The sequence below is a fragment of the Bos mutus genome, chromosome 28, assembly GCF_027580195.1.
Source record: "Bos mutus isolate GX-2022 chromosome 28, NWIPB_WYAK_1.1, whole genome shotgun sequence".
Classification (NCBI taxonomy): domain Eukaryota; kingdom Metazoa; phylum Chordata; class Mammalia; order Artiodactyla; family Bovidae; genus Bos; species Bos mutus.
The window spans coordinates 130,076-150,069 of NC_091644.1; the positions used below are offsets into that span (position 1 = coordinate 130,076).

The 19,994-nt window shown below is 42.6% G+C and overlaps 1 protein-coding gene across 4 annotated transcripts; it reads left to right on the plus strand.

Moving 5' to 3' along the window:
* Window positions 1-19: 19 nt before the first annotated feature.
* DYDC2 (DPY30 domain containing 2) lies at window positions 20-9,692 on the plus strand. Of its 4 annotated transcripts, none has more exons than XM_014480445.2 (6): window positions 20-156; window positions 2,144-2,312; window positions 4,746-4,882; window positions 5,396-5,551; window positions 5,699-5,869; window positions 9,175-9,692. In XM_014480445.2, the coding sequence occupies exons 4-6, from the start codon at window positions 5,405-5,407 to the stop codon at window positions 9,436-9,438; spliced, it is 582 nt and encodes a 193-aa protein (XP_014335931.2). In that variant the 5' UTR covers window positions 20-156; window positions 2,144-2,312; window positions 4,746-4,882; window positions 5,396-5,404; the 3' UTR covers window positions 9,439-9,692. The 4 variants fall into 4 exon arrangements, with proteins under 4 accessions (XP_014335931.2, XP_005902798.2, XP_014335932.2 ...); XM_005902736.3 differs by lacking the exon at window positions 20-156 and adding an exon at window positions 233-341; XM_014480446.2 differs by lacking the exon at window positions 20-156 and adding an exon at window positions 706-840.
* The last annotated feature ends 10,302 nt before the right edge of the window (window positions 9,693-19,994 follow it).

Here is a 19,994-nt window from a genome sequence, read left to right on the forward strand (position 1 = left end):
GCATTCTAGAGGCTGGCGCCTGACGCATGCGCCTACCTACCTGCAGAGAGCGTCCCGTTGCTAGGCAACGAGCCCGCGCGCCCCTGGGCTGGAGACTGCCTGGGTCAAAGAAAGAAGAGTGCGCGCTGAGAGCTAAGCTGACAACGCTGGGCCGAGGTCAGACGAGGGGGCGCGCGGGCCGGGGCGTGAGCGATGGTGGGGGTTGAGGGGGGAGGGGAGCGTACGGAGGAGTAGATGCTGCAGAGAGAAGCTGGAGGAGTGGGGCGAGGTAGGATGCGCAGCTGAGAGGAAGCTGCGCCCGAGGTGTGCAGGGTGCTGGATGGAGAGCCGGAAGCACCAGGGTAGGTGAGCAGAGACAGGATGTTCAATTTAGAGGCTGTGAGGAGGGGCCAGCCAAAAGGAGGAATCGACAAAGCGAGACTGGCAAGCACAGTACACACGGAGAGAGCAAGGACAGAGGCTGACCTGGGCGGGGCGGGGGCCGGGAATGGAGGTGCGCTAAGGCTACCTGTAGGTGAAGCCCGCACGGCTTAAGGCCAGAGAAGAGTGTAGCAATCTAACATCCTGGTATTTTCTAAACCTAGCGCTTTTGCACCTGCTGGTGACTTCTGCTTGGATCCTGTCCACTGGGCGGTGGGGCGGGGGGGTGGCGAGGGGGGGAAATAGCACATCTAAGAGCTGTAAATTCAGTTTTATTTGGGGACTTAACTGAGGATTATAGCCCTACAGACAGCCTCTCAGACAACTCTGAGAAACTGCTTCAGCATGGAAGAGGTGAGGGCAGAGGTCAGCGTATAGGAGATTTGGAGAACGGGTACCTGCAGTCAAACACATATCTAGGTAAAAGTTTACTGCTAGTTATCAAGCACACACAGTTTAATTATTTTATTGCTTTTCTAAGTATGTAAGATGCAAGAAATTGGGTTTATAAATTTTTCTCCTGAAAATTTCTATCTGAAGGTTTATTCTGTCAGTTTTCCCAGAGAGTAGAGTATCTCATCCCTGACTTCCACCCTGAACACTTTTCAGGCCGTGTTAGTGACTCAGTGAACAACTGCTAATGACTCAGTCCTTGTGGAGCCAGCTGGCTGGAAACATTCTTTAGCTGGCACTCCTTTCAGAACGAGCGCAGGTGCCCCCACCTCCAGGAAGTCTTCCAACCTTTTTCATCTCCCCCACCATCTGCAGCCTTCCCTGGGCTAGTTGTTTTGCACAGTTCTTGACTAGCCTCTCCCATGTCTTGTTTCAGTTTATGTGGGGCAGTGCTGGGCACGAGATGCTTCACTAAATGTTGGTTGAGATAGTAAGTGCCAGCATGAGCGCTGACAGACGGAAGGCTCAGCAATGTTTGGTCCTCAGTGGCTGCCACACTGCAGTAAGTGTGGCAAACTGGATGAACTATCTGCTCCAAACTTGGTGATTCTGCCCCCTGGGAAGGGTAGGTGTACTGGGATTAAGGCAAAGGAGAGCTGTGACTGTGTATCACCTGGGGATTCTGTTAAAATGCAGACTCTCATTCTGTAAGTCTGAGGTGGGACCTGAGAATCTGCATTTCAACAACTCGAAGGTGATGCAATGCTGCTGACTGTGGACCATACTTTGATGAGATGGGGTGTAGAAAGTAGTTTATTTGGGTGCTTTGGTTCAGGTGCATTAGTCACAGATTGGCAGAAGGAGCCACCACATATTCCCATCCCACCCTTCACCACTACCCCAAATGTAGTGACTTTAAACACTTATTATCTTACAGTTTTTGAAGTTTGAGATCCAAGATGAACCGTACAGGGTTAACATCAGAGTGTTTCATCAGGGCTGGTTCCTCCTGGATGCCCTAGGAAAGATCCCTTTCCTTGCCTTTTCCAGCTTCCAGAGGTCACCCACCCTCCTTGGCTCATGGTCCTGAATCACATCTTTTCTCCCTCTGCTGCCATCACCACGCCTCCTGCTACCCTGTCTGACTTTACTGTGTCCCTCTTAGAAAGACTCTTGTGATTACATTGTGCCTACCTAGATTTGTTGTTATTTTAGTGGCTAAATTGTGTCTGACTCTTTTCGACTCCATGGTCTATAACCCACCAGGATCCTCTGTCCACAGGATTTCCCAGGCAAGAATACTGAAGTGGGTTACCATTTCATTCTCTAGGTAATCTTCCAGACCCAGGGATTGAAGCCACGTCTCCTGCACTGACAGGCAGATTCTTTACCACTGAGCCACCTGGAAAGCCTGCATACCTGGATAATCCAGTATAATTTCCCCAAAACAAAAAATGCTTAATTTAATCACGTCTGCAAACTCCTCTTTGTCATATAAGGTAACGTAGTTCATAGATTCCAGGTATTACTTTGTGAACACCTTTGGGAACCATTATTCTGCCCTGACACACTGTATATTTCCTAGGGACAAGGACATTTTCTTACTCATATTTGAATTACCACAACCAGGAAGTTTAACCTTGATACAATTCTATTATGGAACTTACAGTTCACATTCAGTTTTTCCAACAATGTCCTTTACAGAATTCTATCTTCTGGTCTACATCCAACTAAGGATCATATATTGAATTTAGTTGGGATGGCTGTTTAGGCTCCTTTGATCTGGACCAGTGCCTCATCTTTTTTGTCTTTCCTGATGTTGACATTTTAAGAGTATACCCCAGTTACAGACTTTCTCTCAACTTGGCTTTGTTTGATGTCAGATTCCAGTTTTGCATTTGGGGCAAGAACCTACAGAAATGTATTGTGTCCCAGGACAAAGTGCATCACATCAGGAGACACATAATGTTATTTTGTCCCTTTATGGGTGATGTTTGCTTTGATCATTTGGTTAACATTGTGCCTTTGATCATTTGGTTAACATTCAGGTTTTACCACTGTGAAGTTTCTGTATTTCTTTTTGGAGTTAATCCATAATTTGTGGAGAGAAACTTTGGGACTATATGAATATCCTGCTGCTGCTAAGTCACTTCAGTCGTGTCCGACTCTGTGCGACCCCATGGACTGCAGCCTACCAGGCTTCTCTGTCCATGGGATTCTCCAGGCAAGAACACTGGAGTGGGTTGCCATTTCCTTCTCCATATGAATATCCTACTCCTTGTCAAATATTCACTAAGTTTTAGTGTTCACTGATGATTGCTTCAGTTATACTATGATCATCACAAAATATTTTAAAATTTCATTTTTCTTTCCACATTTATTAGCTGGCATTCTTCTTTATGAAAGAATTTGCCTGCTCTCCCATTCAGTAATTTATTCTTATATGGACTCATGGATTCTTACTTTATTCAGTTGATTATAATCCATTACAGTCATTATTGTTGAAGCTAAAACTCCAATACTTTGGCCACTTGATGCAAAGAGCCAACTCATTGGAAAAGACTCTGATGCTTGGAAAGATAGAAGGCAAGTAAAGAAAGGAGCAACAGAGGATGAGATGGTTGGATGGCATCACCAGCTCAATGGACATAAGTTTGAGCCAACTCCAGGAGCTAGTGAAGGACAGAGAAGCCTGGTGTGCTGCAGTCCATGGGGTTGCAGAGTCAGACACGACTTAGCAACTGAACAATAACAACAGTCATTACTAATTTTGGTGGCCAAATTACTTCAGATTTGGCTAGTAATAGCCCCTTCAATGGAGAAGGCAGTGGCACCCCACTCCAGTACTCTTGCCTGGCAAATCCCATGGATGGAGGAGCCTGGTAGGCTGCAGTCCAAGGGGTCGATAAGAGTCGGACAAGACTGAGCGACTTCCCTTTCACTTTTCACTTTCATGCATTGGAGAAGGAAATGGCAACCCACTCCAGGGTTCTTGCCTGGAAAATCCCAGGAATGGGGGAGCCTGGTGGGCTGCCGTCTATGGGGTCGCACAGAGTCAGACACGACTGAATCGACTTAGCAGCAGCAGCAGCAGCAGACCCTTCAAGCTGACTCCTCTGTCCCCAACCATTTTATTTTTTAGCATTTTCTTATTTTGGGGGGACAGCAAAATATTCCAGGTTTATTAGACTTTTCCTGCCTTGATCTTGGTCCTTTCTCCAAGGAGCCCTGATTCCTTTTAAATTGTTAAGGCTATTTAAAAGCAAATTCTATCTGAGGCTAGGTGGGTGGGGTGGGTGGTGGGTGGAAATGAGCTGGGAGCTTGGGGTTAGCAGATGCAAACTATTATATATAAAATGGATAAACAACAAGTCCTATTGTATAGCACAGGGAACTATATTCAATATTCTGTGGTAAACCATAATCGAAAAGAATATAAAAAGAATATGTATTTTAATGTATGTGTATAACTGAATCATTTTGCTGTACAGCAGAAATTAAAACATTACTAATCAACTATACTTCAATTTTTAAAAAAAAGCAGACTCTGTGTGTTCATTGCTACTGAGGTGTTTTGGGTTCTAGGCCTTTGCAGTGCAAAGAGCTAGGAATTTTTTTCCATATTCATATCTATCAATCTACTTACCTTTCCCTCCTTAAACTGAAAAGTGCCTCCAGAAAATGTTAGGACTTGATCTAAGCCTATTATTCACTTTATTATTAGCTCTTTTGGAGTTAAAATGTGTCAGCTTCAGAAATATGAAGATGGTCAGGAAGAGGCTGGGTGCCAGGCGATTTCATGTCACAATCTTCCACTGTAACAGCTAATAGTAAATATTTATTACTCGCCAAGCTATGTGCTTCACATGTATTTAGTATCTCTTCTAATCCTCACAATTATGAAATACATATTTTTGTTATTCTGTTCCTAGATCAGAAAGCTGAGGCTCAGAGAGACTTGGTAACTTGCTGAAGATCACACAGCTAATAAACAGGAGACCCAGGGCTGGAACTTGGTCTGTTTGATCTTGGAGTCTGTGTTCCTACTGCTGCATACACCTCTGCTCAGGTAGCCCTGGGCAGTAGCTACAGTGCCAGGCATTTTCCCTCCCTCTCTGCCTCAGGGCTTCTCAGTGGTCCGTGGTGAAATATATAAGCCTGTCTTATCTATGTCATAGATGACTGTAGCTTTTAACCTCACAATAGTGTGGCTTGCTAGGTGCCCAGAGACCCTCTTACACCCTCCTGCCTGCTCAGCTATTTCCTTCCTACTCAAGAGTAGAGATGTGTGGATAAGTGGAGGCCTCAGCCACTCTTAAATACCCATCCACCAAGCTCCTGGCCAGATGAACCCCAGGACCTATTTTGTGACCTAGGACAGCTGGAAAGCTTGAGAAAAAAGTTCATTTGAATGTAAGAGCTATTGGCAAGTGCATATATATTTATTGGTAATTTGGGGGAAGGATGGGCTCCCAGAAACATCTCACTTTTGTCCCCAAATGAATCTCCATTGGTTAGACTGTGTCTATTTTTTTTGTTTTAAGTCCAATTAGATTGTGACCCTGTTTTGATGTTTCCCAAGCCCGCCAGGATGGAAACCAATTACCTGAAGAGGTGCTTTGGAAATCGCATGGCCCAGGCTCTGGCAGAAGTGGCGATGGTTCAGCCCAGTGACCCCATAGAGTACCTGGCTCACTGGCTTTATCATTACAGGAAAACGGTGAAAGCAAAAGAAAAGGTGGGTGCATGAGAGCTAGGTCAGTCTGGGGAGGGCTATGAGCTTTCTCATAGTAACCTGAAACCCAAAGCAGGACTCTAGAGATGCCCTGGGGAGGGTCCATGCCTCCGGTGACTGACCAGACTCTACTCTGTCATATCACCCCAGGATAGACAAGAGAAGATCCAGCTGCAGAGAGAATATGAAAATAGCCTCAAAGAAACCAGAATGGCAGAAATGCTGAAGCAAGAAGAACGTGCGATTCAAGAGCAGTGTGAAAAGTGTCACCACCAGCTAGGGAGGAGAAACTCGACAGTGGGCACACACCCACATCCCGTGGTGGGTACCAGGAAATGCACGGAGTGCACTGAGGTTCCCCAAACCTACTTTCCCTCCACAGTCATATGTTTGTATGTAAATCAATCTTACTGACAATCCTTGTCAATAAAATCCTTGTCAATGAACAAAATGCTTAAAGGCATTTTAGATTTCAGGAAATACCTTGCATGTTACTGGTTTAAAAAACCAGAGTTTAGAAAAATCTAAAGCATCACTTGGAACAAATGTATTTTCATACAAGATTCTTTGAATTCTTTTAAAAAATTACTAAATATTTTTCAGAAACCACATATGGTTTCCAGTATATACTTCAGATATATTATTTTATGTTATATACTGTTTACTTAACTAATTTAATATATACTATTTATGTATCTGGAGAAGGCAATGGCACTGCACTCCAGTACTCTTGCCTGGAAAATCCCATGGACGGAGGAGCCTGGAAGGCTGCAGTCCATGGAGTCACGAAGAGTCGGACATGACTGAGTGACTTCCCTTTCACTTTTCACTTTCATGCATTGAAGAAGGAAATGGCAACCCACTCCAGTGTTCTTGCCTGGAGAATCCCAGGGACGGGGGAGCCTGGTGGGCTGCCATCTGTGGGGTCACACAGAGTCGGACAAGTCTGAAGTGACTTAGCAGCTTAGCAGCAGCATTTATGTATCAAGCCACAAGATATCTCCTGTGATGCTCTAATAGTGGTCATGAATTATTAGAATAGTTAGCAACAACTCTGTGTTTATTAGTCTGACAAGCTTATCTTTTATCTCCCACAATTTTTGCCACAGTCTTCTGAAAAACACCATCTGTCATTTTGTGCTTTCTGCAAAGTACATGACACCTGGAGAGCAGATTGACTTCTTGAACTTGATATCTGACATCTTTGTAACGATCTCTGTATTCCTGTGCATGAAAATCTTTAACGTAGTCTTATATAATTTATTAGCTTTGGCTAGTTTCCAAAGCCAATTTTGATGAAAATATTAAGCTTTGTGTACATTTATATCAACATGCTCAGCTTTCCTCAAAATTAATAGATTTATTTTAAAGTCTGGATATTTTACATGTAGATCAAAAGAAAGATCGTTTCCTACTACAGTCTGAAAGCAGTAATTGAAGGAACCCTCCCTCAGGAACAGTTCATCATTTGAGCAGTTGTTGGGAGATGGTAGAGGTGCGATCATTAAGCAAAAGTTGTCATCACCTCGGTTGCCCACGCTAATCCTTTTCTAACACCTGGCTTCACTGTTAATGGAAATGTAAATATACAAGTCAAGGAAAGACTCCCAAAACTGTACCCTGGTTTTATGATGGAAAACTTTGCTCACATCAGTATTTTGAATTGTTCCTCTGTGTTGCACTCAGATTTCACACCCTGTAGTGTACTCCTTAAAAGATTTGGATGGACAAAAGGTTTGCTCTTCTTTTGCCAAGTGTGAGACAATTGGCAATTGTCAGGGAAATGAGAGCCAGCCTGATGCCTGGATTGGGAGCAAGTTCTCAGTTTTAGGAAAGAGTTCACGAGCAAATTGTAATTATGGAAATTTATTCCCTTTGTTAGAAGGAAGCAAAGGGAACCCAACAGGAGTCTAAAAAAAAAGCTTAATGCTTACAGGGCAAGGGAGAGCCACATCCTGGTACAAATTGAAAGAGCTAGATAAAGGGTGAGGAGGTGGTGACGTGAAAGTCACTCAGTCGTGTCCAACTCTTTGTGACACCTTGGACTATACACTCCATGTAATTCTGCAGGCCAGAATACCGGAGTGGGTAGCCTTTCCCTTCTCCAGGGGATCTTCCCAACCCAGGGATCAAACCCAGGTCTCCCACATTGCAGATGGATTCTTTACCAGCTGAGCCACAAGGGAAGCTATGGAGGTACATCAAATAGAATAACAGTCTAAGTTCTGGTTTCTTGTTGGCTCCAAGTGAATTGCAAACTGTTCCTTGCTGCTGTCACCTTTAGATTTCATCAGTAGAACTGTAAAACTTACCTGAAATAGGCCCAGAATGGGTTGCATTGGGTTTCAGAAGGCCTGCTGATTTAACTCATGGATTTTAACGCCTGTACTCAAAGTTTTGCAAGATTTTCCTAAATATCTTAAACCATCATTGCTTTTAGTGCCCCAGATTGAATACTGTTGGTCTAGTGCGTGGGTCAAAGAGAAGTAGAAACAGAGCACTCTGCGTGGTAGAGATCACATCAAATTACGGGAATCAAGAAGAGACTCACAGAGAAGATAGCATTTGAGTCAGACCTAGAAGAAAACGGGCAAAAGTTGTCCTTGTATTGGTTTCTCTTCATTAAGCAGAGGCATCTTTTAGCTAAGTAAGTCATTATTCTGTTTCTAAGTCTGAAAACCCCATTGTTATAAAGATCTGAGCCATGTTTCAGATCTTTATGTTTCAGGAATACGTTTTTATGGGAAACAATATGTAGATGTGCTGCACAGATTCATTCATAGCACTTTGGAGTTAGAAGGGTCTTAGAGATCATGTGGGCAAGTGCTTCACAGACCTCTCTGCAGTGCCTCACAGGGTCCACTGCTGATTGGACAGTGGGCGAAGTTGGGGGTAGAACTTAAGCTCCAAGGTTTCCTAGCTCACCAGGGACTGCAATTACATGCATGCTTGATGTCTCCTTGAGTCTCATAGGTCACTGAGACTGTATTCATTTTTTCCATCTTTTTTTCTCTGTGCTTCAATTTGGATAATTTCTATTGATCTGTCTTCAGGTTTACTGATCCTTTCTCCTGCAATGTCCAATATCCTATTTAGGTATTTAATGATTTTTTTTTCATTTTGGACAGTTTATTTTTCAGTTCTAGAATTCCATTCTGGCTCCTATCTTCTCTGCTGATATACCCTATCTTTTCACTCATTATGGCCATTTTTCTCCTTTAAATCTGTAATCACTTTTAAGTTCTTGTCTGCCAATCTCATCATCTTTGTCATTTTGAGGTCTCTTTCTAGTAAATATTTTTTATCCAGATTATGGTTCACATTTTCCTACTTTTTCACATGTCTAGTAATTATTTACCTGTGTGCTGAACTTTGTATGTGATACTGTATAGGCCATCTAGACTTTGTAGTTTTTCTTTAAAAGGTGTTGAATTTTGCCCTGTCTGGCAGTTAAATTATTGGTGAATTATCTTGAAACTGTCAGATTTGTTTTATGCTTTTCTGGATAATGTCTTTTTCAGTTTTGCTCAGACTTGAGATTGAAAATGGCAATATTGTATTCCTGCTATGCCGAGAATGTTTAGTCTCTGTGAATGACTTTGTTTGCTCCTCTGCTTTTTATTTAGCCACTGATATCTGTAGCAAGTTCCTTGGAGAAGACTAAATTCATGCAGGAGAACACAGAAGCCTTTGAGAAGGAACCCTTGAAGCAGGAATCCCTGCCAGGAACTTCAGATATGATTCCAGGAATGCAACAGAGCCCTTCTTCAGAGCCATCTGTCTCCAGCCAGGTTGACTTGAACACTGGAACTCCACAAGAAATAAATTACCAGGCTATTCAGCATGAAATTGCTCTTGAAATTCATCCTGGCTCTGAGTCTCCTCCCTAGGTTGTAGAAGGCAGATGATTCTAATGATGCTTTTCTCAAAGCTGCAAGTTGAGAAAGTGGCCAACTCAAAGAGCTCTTACTTGAAGATAATTAGCTATGTGGATTAAACCAAGATATGAGAGGTTGTGGAAAGAGGTGTCTACAGGGACTCTCCAACCCAAGTCTCATCCTGATAACCATGAAAACCCCTTAATTGTGTGAAGATTTGAACTATGTATAGGGTAAAATAAACTCATAATAAAGATTTAAAATAAGTAACTAAACTGATGAGAATTTTTTTCCTCTTGCTTTATCATTTTTTGGAAACTAGACAGTGAAGACACATCCGTTTCAAATGTTTGTACCTCAGCTTTAGCTGAATTTTGCAATTAGGCTCTTCAGGGTGTTTACATGTCTTTATTTTTGAAACAACTCCAGTGACAGTAAAACTCAAAGGTTTGAAATTTTTTCCATCATTTTCCATCTGTATTCATTCAAATATCTATATGCTGATGATCTGATATTTATATCTTTAATCAAGATTTCCTTGAACATGACTCCCAGTTTGCTACCTCCACTTGGATAAACAATGGATATCTCTAACCTAACCATGGTTGACTCTTGAACAATGCAGGGGTTTATCCACACGTAAGTTACGTTGAGTTGGCTATCCATATCTGAGGTTCCTGCACATCCTTGGATTCAACAGACCACTGACTGTGAAGTCAGTGTATTTACTCTTGGAAAATAACCACATGTAAGTGAATCTGTGCAGTTCAAACTCATGTTGTTCAAGGAACAACTGTAATCCAAATGGAATCCCTGATATTCTCCCTGAATTGGTTTCTACTATTTTTTTTTTTTTAATTTGCTCAGGTCAGAACTCTTGGTGTCATCCTGGGCTCTCCTATTTTTGTTAGCCCTAAATTGGTCTGTTGACTTTCCATTTAAAATAAAGACAGAATTCAGCCACCTAAAAGCATAAGTCACCATCATCTTTTGCCCTGATTGTTACAACAGACTGCTAACTGATCTCCCTTCTTTTGCCCTTGACCTTTTCTAGTCTAACCTCAACATTAAAGCAGGATGATGTTGGTAAAACATTACGTCTGATCATGTCTAACGAGTAGCTTCCCATCTCAGTCACAGAAACATTTAAGGCCGGCACCATGACCTGCCCGACTCTATAAGAGTGATTCTGCATCACCTTGTTTATTCTCCATTTTGTTCTTTCCACACCAGCCATGCCAACTTTCTGTTCTTCAAACAGCACTAGCATGCTTTAGTCTCAGAACTTTTACATTCTCTTCCCCTCCACTTGGAAAGCTCTCACCTCCCCACACCCCTGGATTTCTGCAGATTCTCTTATAGAATTAAAAAAAAAAAAAAAAACTTCAGTCAAAGTTGGAGTTGGGACAGGCCAGTAGGGAGAATTCTCATGCCCCTCCACACATCCTCAGTTGCTCCAAATAGGAAAAGATACTTGCCTAATTCTCCACCTGAAGGTGCCTCTACTTTAGCATCCAGCACAGAGAATAAAGGGCTTCCCAGGTGGCACAGTGGAAAAGAATTCACATGCCAATGCAGGAGGTACAAGGGATGCAAGTTTGATCCCTGAGTCGGGAAGATCCCCTGGAGTAGGAAATGGCAACCCACTCCATGGACAGAAAATTCCATGGACAGAGGATCCTTGCAGGCTACAGTCCATGGGGTTGCAAAGAGTTAAGATATGACTGAGCGCGCGCACACACACACACACACACACACACAGAGGAATAAAACTTCCCTCCACCCCGGGTTCCAGCCAGTAAGAGACTGTAGTAGAACAACCAATAAGAAGCATCCATAGTTGGGGCTCCCAGCTTCTTCCAGTAAGCTCTTTGATTACTGCAGCCCCTCCCAATTTCCCCCTTTTCTCTATAAAAGCAAGTTCCTTTTCCTCCTTCTCTGGATTTGCTTATGGTCTGAATTGAAATTCCTCTGCTATTCCCTAATAAACACTGTAGCTGGTAAAATAATTGGCTATTCTGTTATTAAAGTGGACACTCTCTTCCTTTACATCTTCATTCAAAAGTTGCCTTTGCAATGAGGTCTTTTCAGCCATCCTATCAATGCTTCCTGTGTGCGTGCATGTGTGAGTGCTCAGTCTCTTCAGTTCAGTTCCATTCAGTCTCTCAGTCATGTCTGATTCTTTGCGACCCCATGTATCGCAGCACGCCAGGCCTCCCTATCCATCACCAACTCCCGGAGTTCACTCAAACTCACATCCATCGAGTCGGTGATGCCATCCAGCCATCTCATCCTCTGTCATCCCCTTCTCCTCCTGCACCCAATTCCTCCCAGCATCAGAGTCTTTTCCAATGAGTCAACTCTTTGCATGAAGTGGCCAAAGGACTGGAGTTTCAGATTTAGCATCATTCCTTCCAAAGAACACCCAGGACTGATCTCCTTTAGGATGGACTGGTTGGATCTCCTTGCAGTCCAAGGGACTCTCAAGAGGCTTCTCCAACACCACAATTCAAAAGCATCAATTCTTCGGCACTCAGCTGTCTTCACAGTCCAACTCTCATATCCATACATGACCACTGGAAAAACCAGAGCCTTGACTAGACAGACCTTTGTTGGCAAAGTAATGTCTCTGCTTTTCAATATGCTATCTAGGTTGGTCATAACTTTCCTTCCAAGGAGTAAGCGTCTTTTAATTTCATGGCTCCAATCACCATCTGCAGTGATTTGGGAGCCCCATAAAATAAAGTCTGACACTGTTTCCACTGTTTCCCCATCTATTTGCCATGAAGTGATGGGACCAGATGCCATGATCTTCGTTTTCTGAATGTTGAGCTTTAAGCCAACTTTTTCACTCTCCTCTTTCACTTTCATCAAAAGGCTTTTTAGTTACTCTTCACTTTCTGCCATAAGGGTGGTGTCATCTGCATATCGGAGGTTATTGATATTTCTCCCGGCAATCTCAATTCCAGCTTGTGCTTCTTCTAGCCCAGCATTTCTCATGATGTACTCTGCATAGAAGTTAAATAAGCAGGATGACAATATGCAGCCTTGACGTACTCCTTTTCCTATTTGGAACCAGTCTGTTGTTCCATGTCCAGTTCTAACTGTTGCTTCCTGACCTGCATACAGGTTTCTCAAGAGGCAGGTCAGGTGGTCTGGTATTCCCATATCTTTCAGAATCTTCCACAGTTTATTGTGTGTTCAGTCGTGTCCAACTCTGTGCGACCCTATAGACTGTAGCCCGCCAGGCTCCTCTATCCATGGGATTCTCCAGGCAAGAATACTGGAGTGGATTGACATGCCCTCCTCCAAGAGATCTTCCCAACCCAGGGACTGAACTCATGATCTCCTGCATCCCCTGCATTGCAGGCAGATTCTTTATCACTGATCCACCAGGAAACTCCATGCTTCCTATAGCTACATCCTGTTTATACTGCCACCCACAACATTTCACACAGTCTCCTCTGTGAGTCTCCCTCAAGAGAGTGTGAGCTCCAAGAAAGCATGGATTTTGTCTGTTTACTTTGATATTTCCATTGCTTCTCGGCCTTTTGGCTAAGATCAAGTGTACTTTGATATATTCATCACCTAAAAGAGTGCCCAATGTGCAAAAAGTGGCCAGTAATATATGCTGAATAAGTAAATGAATCAAAGTACATAAGGGCTGGCAACTCATGGCAGACATGTGAAAAGGGCAAGCTAGCCAGTGTTGATTGGCACAAGGATTAGGTTGCAATTTCAGATTGTCGACCCCTTCCTCTAGGCCCCGAATTGGCTACATAATATGCAGAACCTAGTGCAAAAGGAAAATAAGGGCTGCCTTGATCAAAGTTACGTGCTTCAAGATGACAACAGCAGAGCATTAAACCAAGTGTGCAACCTTTCCAAATTTGGTCCTGTGTAACTGTACAGGTTGCACTCTCATGAAGTCATCCCTGGCTGAAGCCAGAGCTTCCGCCTACATTGAACATCTATGATGAAAGCGTTCAGCTTTCTTCACAGTCCAACTCTTACATCCATACATGACTACTGGAAAAACCATAGCCTTACTCAGTCATAAAAAAAGAATGACCAGTCAGAATGGCTGCGATCCAAAAGTCTACAAGCAATAAATGCTGGAGAGGGTGTGGAGAAAAAGGAACCCTCTTACACTCTTGGTGGGAATGCAAACTAGTACAGCCACTATGGAGAACAGTGTGGAGATTCCTTAAAAAACTGGGAATAGAACTGCCTTATGATCCAGCAATCCAGAAAACCAGAAGGGAAAGAGACACACGTACCCCAATGTTCATCGCAGCACTGTTTATAATAGCCAGGACACGGAAGCAACCTAGATGTCCATCAGCAGATGAATGGATAAGAAAGCTATGGTAAATATACACAATGGAGTATTACTCAGCCATTAAAAAGAATACATTTGAATCAGTTCTAATGAGGTGGATGAAACTGGAGCCTATTATAAAGAGTGAAGTAAGCCAGAAAGAAAAACACCAATACAGTATACTAACGCATACATATGGAATTTAGAAAGATGGTAACAATAACCCTGTATACGAGACAGCAAAAGAGACACTGATGTATAGAACAGTCTCATGGACTCTGTGGGAGAGGGAGAGGGTGGGAAGATTTGGAAGAATGGCATTGAAACATGTAGAATATCATGTATAAAACAAGTCGTCAGTCCAGGTTCGATACACGATAGTGGATGCTTGGGGCTGGTGCACTGGGACGACCCAGAGGGATGGTATGGGGCGGGAGGAGGGTTCAGGATGGGGAACACATGTATACCTGTTGTGGATTCATTTTGATATTTGGCAAAACCAATAAAATATTGTAAAGTTTAAAAATAAAATTTAAAAAAATTTTAAAAAAAGAATGGAATAATGACAGTTGCAGCAACATGGATGGATCTAGAAATTATCACACAAAGTGAAGTAAGTCAGATAGAGAAAAATATCATACAGTATCAGTTAAATGTGGAATCTAGAAAATGATACAAATGAGCTTATTTACAAAACAGAAATAGACTCACAGACATAGAAAACAAACATATGGTTACCAAAAGGGAAAGGTGAGGGGAGGGATAAATTAGGAGTTTGAGATTAACAGATACACACTACTATACATAAAACAGACAAATAACAAGGTCCTACTGTATAGCACAGGGAACTATATTCAATATTGTGTAATAATCTAAAATGAAGATTCAGATGTATGTATATATCTGAACCACTTTGCATCAGAAACTAACACAAGATTGTAAATCAACTATACTTCAATGAAAAAAATAGATGTCAGTAGTACACACCCATATACCCTAGTTTAAAAATCAAAAATGTTTCCAGATGTCAAATGTCTGCTGCTGCTGCTGCTAAGTCGCTTCAGTCGTGTCCGACTCTGTGCAACCCCATAGACTGCAGCTCACCAGGCTCCCGTCCCTGGGATTCTCCAGGCAAGAACACTGGAGTGGGTTGCCATTTCCTTTTCCAATGAATGAAAGTGAAGTCGTTCAGTCATGTCCGACTCCTAGTGACCCCTTGGACTGCAGCCTACCAGGCTCCTCTGTCCATGGGATTTGCCAGGCAAGAGTACTGGAGTGGGGTGCCATTGCCTTCTCCCAAATGTCTGCTATACACTGTCTAATGTCCCCTGTGGGAAGGGTGACCCATGGTCCTAGTTTACTTCGAAAAGTTACCTAGGACACAGAATTTCAGTGCTAAAATCAGGAAATAGGTGTGTGTGTGCTCAGTCATGTCCGGTCAGGTCACTCTTTGTGACCCCATGGACTGTAGACACCAGGGTCCTCTGTCCATGGAATTTTCCAGGCAAGAATACTGGAGTAGAGTAGCATTTCCTACTCCAGAGGATCTTCCTGACCCAGGAAGATGTCTCTTGCATCTCCTGCATTGGCAGGTGGATTCTTTAACTTTGTGCCAACTGGGAAGCTCAAAATCAGGAAAGACCTGGGCAAATTTGAACTACTGGTCACCCCACCAGGGAGACAACATCGCCTCTGTTTGAGAAGCACTATTCTAGATGAAAAGTGAAAATTTTCTAACATAGGTTAAGGTGGCCATTTCCTTTTATAGAAAGTGGTGGGGTGGGGTTGGAAGAGACAAACCATTTTTGGGCAAAGAAATGTGAAATATTGTGATTTGTGTAATCAACTCCTCATTTACTTCAGGTAGTCCCCATGGTTATGAAAAGGCAATTTATTTTGTTTTCTACCTGAGAAGCAAAAACATTTTATTTAAGAATTTTTTTTTAAAGATTGGACATATTGGTTCCTAGTGAAAAAGTAATAAGTCCTAGGTCAAGGATGGGTTATAGGAATAGATCTCAGTTATGGGTTATAGGAAAAGGGCCTCAGGCATGGACTTAGAACTTCAGGGTGTTGCGGCCACATAGCAAGGAGGTATGAAAAGATTTATTACTCACATAATGAAGCTTTCAGTCTTCCCAAGCTGGTTTGAAAATGGCTTAATGCTGGTGGGAATGTAAAGTGGTACAGTTACTCTGGGAAACAGTTGAGTAGTTTCTTATGAAACCAAGCATATAGTTAACTGCTATACAACCCAGCAAGTGTACTCTTGGGCACATATTCCAGAAAAATTAACACTTATGTTCACACACAAACCTTATGTGAATGTTTATAAAAGTTTTATTCATAATAGGAAAAATTGGAAATAACCCAGTTACTTATTCTTCGGTGGGTGAATAAACTGTGGTAGAATGTCATAGAATATTACTCAGCAATAAAGAGTAATGAACAAAAAAAAATAAAGAGAAATGAACAGTTGATACATGAACACTTAGATGAATCTGAAGGAAATTAGGCCAAGTGTTTATACATGCTAAATCAGCCCACTTACATAACATTCTTGAAATGACAAAATTACAGAGACACAGACTAGGTTAGTGATTGCCAAGGCTTAGGTTAGGGGTTAGGGAAAGTGGGAGGTGGATGTGGTTATAAAAGGACAAGAAGAAGAATTTTTGTGGTGATAGAACTGTTACATATTTCAATTGTGGTGGTGGATACACAAAGCCACACATATGAAAGAAATTACTTAGAATTAAACACACACATGCACCCATACTCATATACAAATAAGTACAAGTTGACTGAAGAAGTCTGAACCAGATTGGTAGATTGTACCAATGTCAATATTATACAGTATGCATGCCAAGTTGCTTCAGTTGTGTTCAATTCTATAAGACCCCATGGACTGTAGCCTTCCAGGCTCCTCTGTCCACGGGATTCTCCAGGCAAGAATACTGGAATGGGTTGCCATGCCCTACCCCAAGGGATCTTCCCAACCCAGGGATCGAACTTGTGTTCCTTATGTCTCCTGTACTAGCAAGTGGGTTCTTTACCACTTGGGAGTGGTAAAGAATCACTTAGTGCCTTTTGGGAAGCTCATAGTTGTACAAAATGTTACCATTTGTACATGGGATCTCTCTATATTATTTCATAGAACTGCGTGTAAATCTACAACTATCTCAAAATTAGTTATTAAAAGTTTTAAAATGTTAAAGTTGTAAAATTCTTACCTTATCTATAGTCCATTTTTAAACCTCCTCAGTGTCCTTATATTTTAACTTTTGTTTATTTATTATTTTAAAAATAAACATTAATTTTAATTGCAATCAATTTTGCCAAGCTGTCACCTGCAAAGTATAGACTAATTTACACTCCTACGTGAAAATGGTCATTTCTTTATACTCTTGCTACACTGAATTATTTTACTTTTATTTTCTTCCAATCATGCATGAAAAATAGTAAAGTTCCTTATGTAGATGTGCATGCTAAGTCGCTTTAGTTGTGTCCAACTGTGTAACCCTACGGACTGTAGCCCACTAGGCTCCTCTGTCCATGGGATTCTCCAGGCAAGAATACTGGAGTGGGTTGCCATACCTTTGCCCAGGGGATCTTCCAGACCCAAGGATCAAACTTGCATCTCCTGCATTAACAGGTGGGTTCTTTACCACTAGCGCCACCTAGGAAGCCCCTTTATGTATGGATACTAAACCCTCAGATATATGTTTTGCAAATACATACTGTTTTTTCCCCAGTTTAGCAGTGAAGAAACTGAGACACAAGGACATTAGGTAGCCTGCCTGAGCCCATGGAGCTAGAAGAGGGAGAGCCAGTGCTCAAATCCCAACAGGAGGGCTTGAACTTACTCACCAGCACTGTCCTCAGAGGAGCAGCCTTGGAAGCATAGGGCTAAGGGCACTCAGCTCAGAAGCCCCATCCCTCTCCCAGCTGAGAAGGCTTTATGCTGCAGTCCAGGACAGACCAAGCTGTGACTGGTTCCCATATGCATAAGCTTTTCTGCAGCTAGCCTTGGCCAGGGATTGAAGATGGATGGCTAAGTGAAATGTCTTCTCCCACTGAGAGAGTGCCTAGAAGTCACAGACAGTGCTCATGCTGCCCCCCTTCAGACAGACACATTCTTTCTAAATGGAGCTGAATGCCTTCACTCAGCTTATAGTCTTTCTCACCTCTCTAAGATTGTGTGTCTCACCTCTGAGTAAAGGCTTGCTTTACTCGTCCTGAACAGCTGACAAGCAACTGGAGACAGACTCTTATTTTCCTTACCCTTTGGTTCTTGTGGTTGGCAGCTGTCTTCACCTGTCCTGTTTACTGATAAAGGGCTGCTTGTTGGACAAGAACAGTAAGGAATTCAGCATCAAGTGCACAGGAGGTGTTCAGTGACCACAGAAGGGTCCAGTGCAGGGAGAGATGTCAACATAAACAAAGGCAGCTGAATGACACTATAGAGAGCATTTCAGAGCAAAGGGGCCTGTGCAACGGCACGGAGACAGGAGTGAAAACTCTCTGAAACAAAGGAAATGTGTGTGAGATGCTGCCAGAGGGGCTCAGGGTGCAGGGGAAGGGCTAGATCTGGGAGGGAGCCACAGTGAATGGAACAGAGAAATCTAATATGGCTTCCAACTTTTATTTGTTCACGAGAAATTAAGAGGTTGAGCAAATTCACCCCAAAATATTATGCATACTTTTGAAGGGACTTTAAAATCAGGACCTCTCCCAAAGAGCTAAAATCTAGGATGGAGCATGTGCACGCATGCTGAGTTGTTTTACCATGTCCCAATCTTTGCAACCCCATGGACTGCAGCACATCAGACTTCCCTGTCCCTCACCAATGCCCGGAGCTTACTCACACTCAAAGGGTATATGGTCATCAAATTTCTCATACCTTTCGAATGGGAACACGGAAATTCCCACTTCCCACTCGAGTTCATTCCTCCACACATGTTTAAAAGGACATACTTTAAAAGCACGATGATCATTGTCAAGAATAGTATCTGACTTCTATTGTTGGATGTTGACTATGAGCCAGGCCCTATGCTAAGTGCTTAACTGCATTATCTCATTTATTTCTTACAACACTCCATGAGATGGAGATTTAAACAATTGCCATGTTGTGGATGAGAAAACGACTAAGGTTCAGAAGTTGATGACTGTCCCAAGGTCAGAGGGCCAGGAGGTGGCGCTCGAGTCTGTCTGTCAGGAACCCACACGCCTGCCAGGCAGCGCTGCCTGATGCTGTCCAATAAAGAAAGTTCGGTTCTCCTCTCTGTGGATCAGTTCAGTTCAGTCGCTTAGTCATGTCCGACTCTTTGTGACCCCATGATCTGCAGCACTCTAGGCTTCCCTGTCCATCACCAACTCCTGGAGCTTGCTTAAACTCATGTCCATTGAATTGGTGATGCCATCCAACCATCTCCTCATCTGCCACCCCCTTCTCCTCTCGACTTCAATCTTTCCCAGCATGAGGGTCTTTTCCAATGAGTCAGTTCTTTGCATCAGGTGGCCAAAGATTTGGAGCTTTAGCTTCAGCATCAGTCCTTCCAATGAATATTCAGAACTGATTTCCTTTAGGGTGGACTGGCTGGATCTCCTTGCAGTCCAAGGGACTCTCAAGAGTCTTCTCCAACACCACATTTCAAAAGCATTAATTATTTGGCGCTCAGCTTTCTTTACAGTCCAACTCTCACATTTATACATGACTACTGGAAAAACCATAGCCTTGACTAGATGGATCTTTTTTGGCAAAGTAACATACCTGCTTTTTAATATGCTGTCTAGATTTGTCATAGCTTTTCTTCCAAGGAGCAAACATCTTTTAATTTCATGGCTGCAGTCACCATCTGCAGTGATTTTGAAGCCCAAGAAAATAAAGTCTGTCACTGTTTCCATTGTTTCCCCATCTATTTGCCATGAAGTGATGGGACTGGATACCATGATCTTCATTTTCTGAATGTTGAGCTTTAAGCCAACTTTTTCACTCTCCTCTTTCACTTTCATCAAGAGGCTCTTAGTTCTTCACTTTCTGCCATAAGGGTGGTGTCATCTGCTTATCTGAGGTTATCGGTATTTCTCCCAGAAATCTTGATTTCCAGCTTGTGTTTTATCCAGCCTGGCATTTTGCATGATATACCCTGCATATCTTTCCTTTTCGCCTTTGCCTTTCATGTCTTTTCTTTTCTCAGCTATTTGTAAGGCCTCCTCGGACAACCATTTTGCCTTTTTGCATTTC

Excerpts from the sequence above, each read along its gene's own strand:
- DYDC2 (XM_014480445.2), top strand. The coding sequence starts at position 5,405 with ATGGAAACCAATTACCTGAAGAGGTGCTTTGGAAATCGCATGGCCCAG. Across the intron at positions 5,552-5,698 it reads CGGTGAAAGCAAAAGAAAAG|GATAGACAAGAGAAGATCCA; the intron begins GTGGGTGCATGA and ends ATATCACCCCAG. Across the intron at positions 5,870-9,174 it reads GCACACACCCACATCCCGTG|CCACTGATATCTGTAGCAAG; the intron begins GTGGGTACCAGG and ends CTTTTTATTTAG.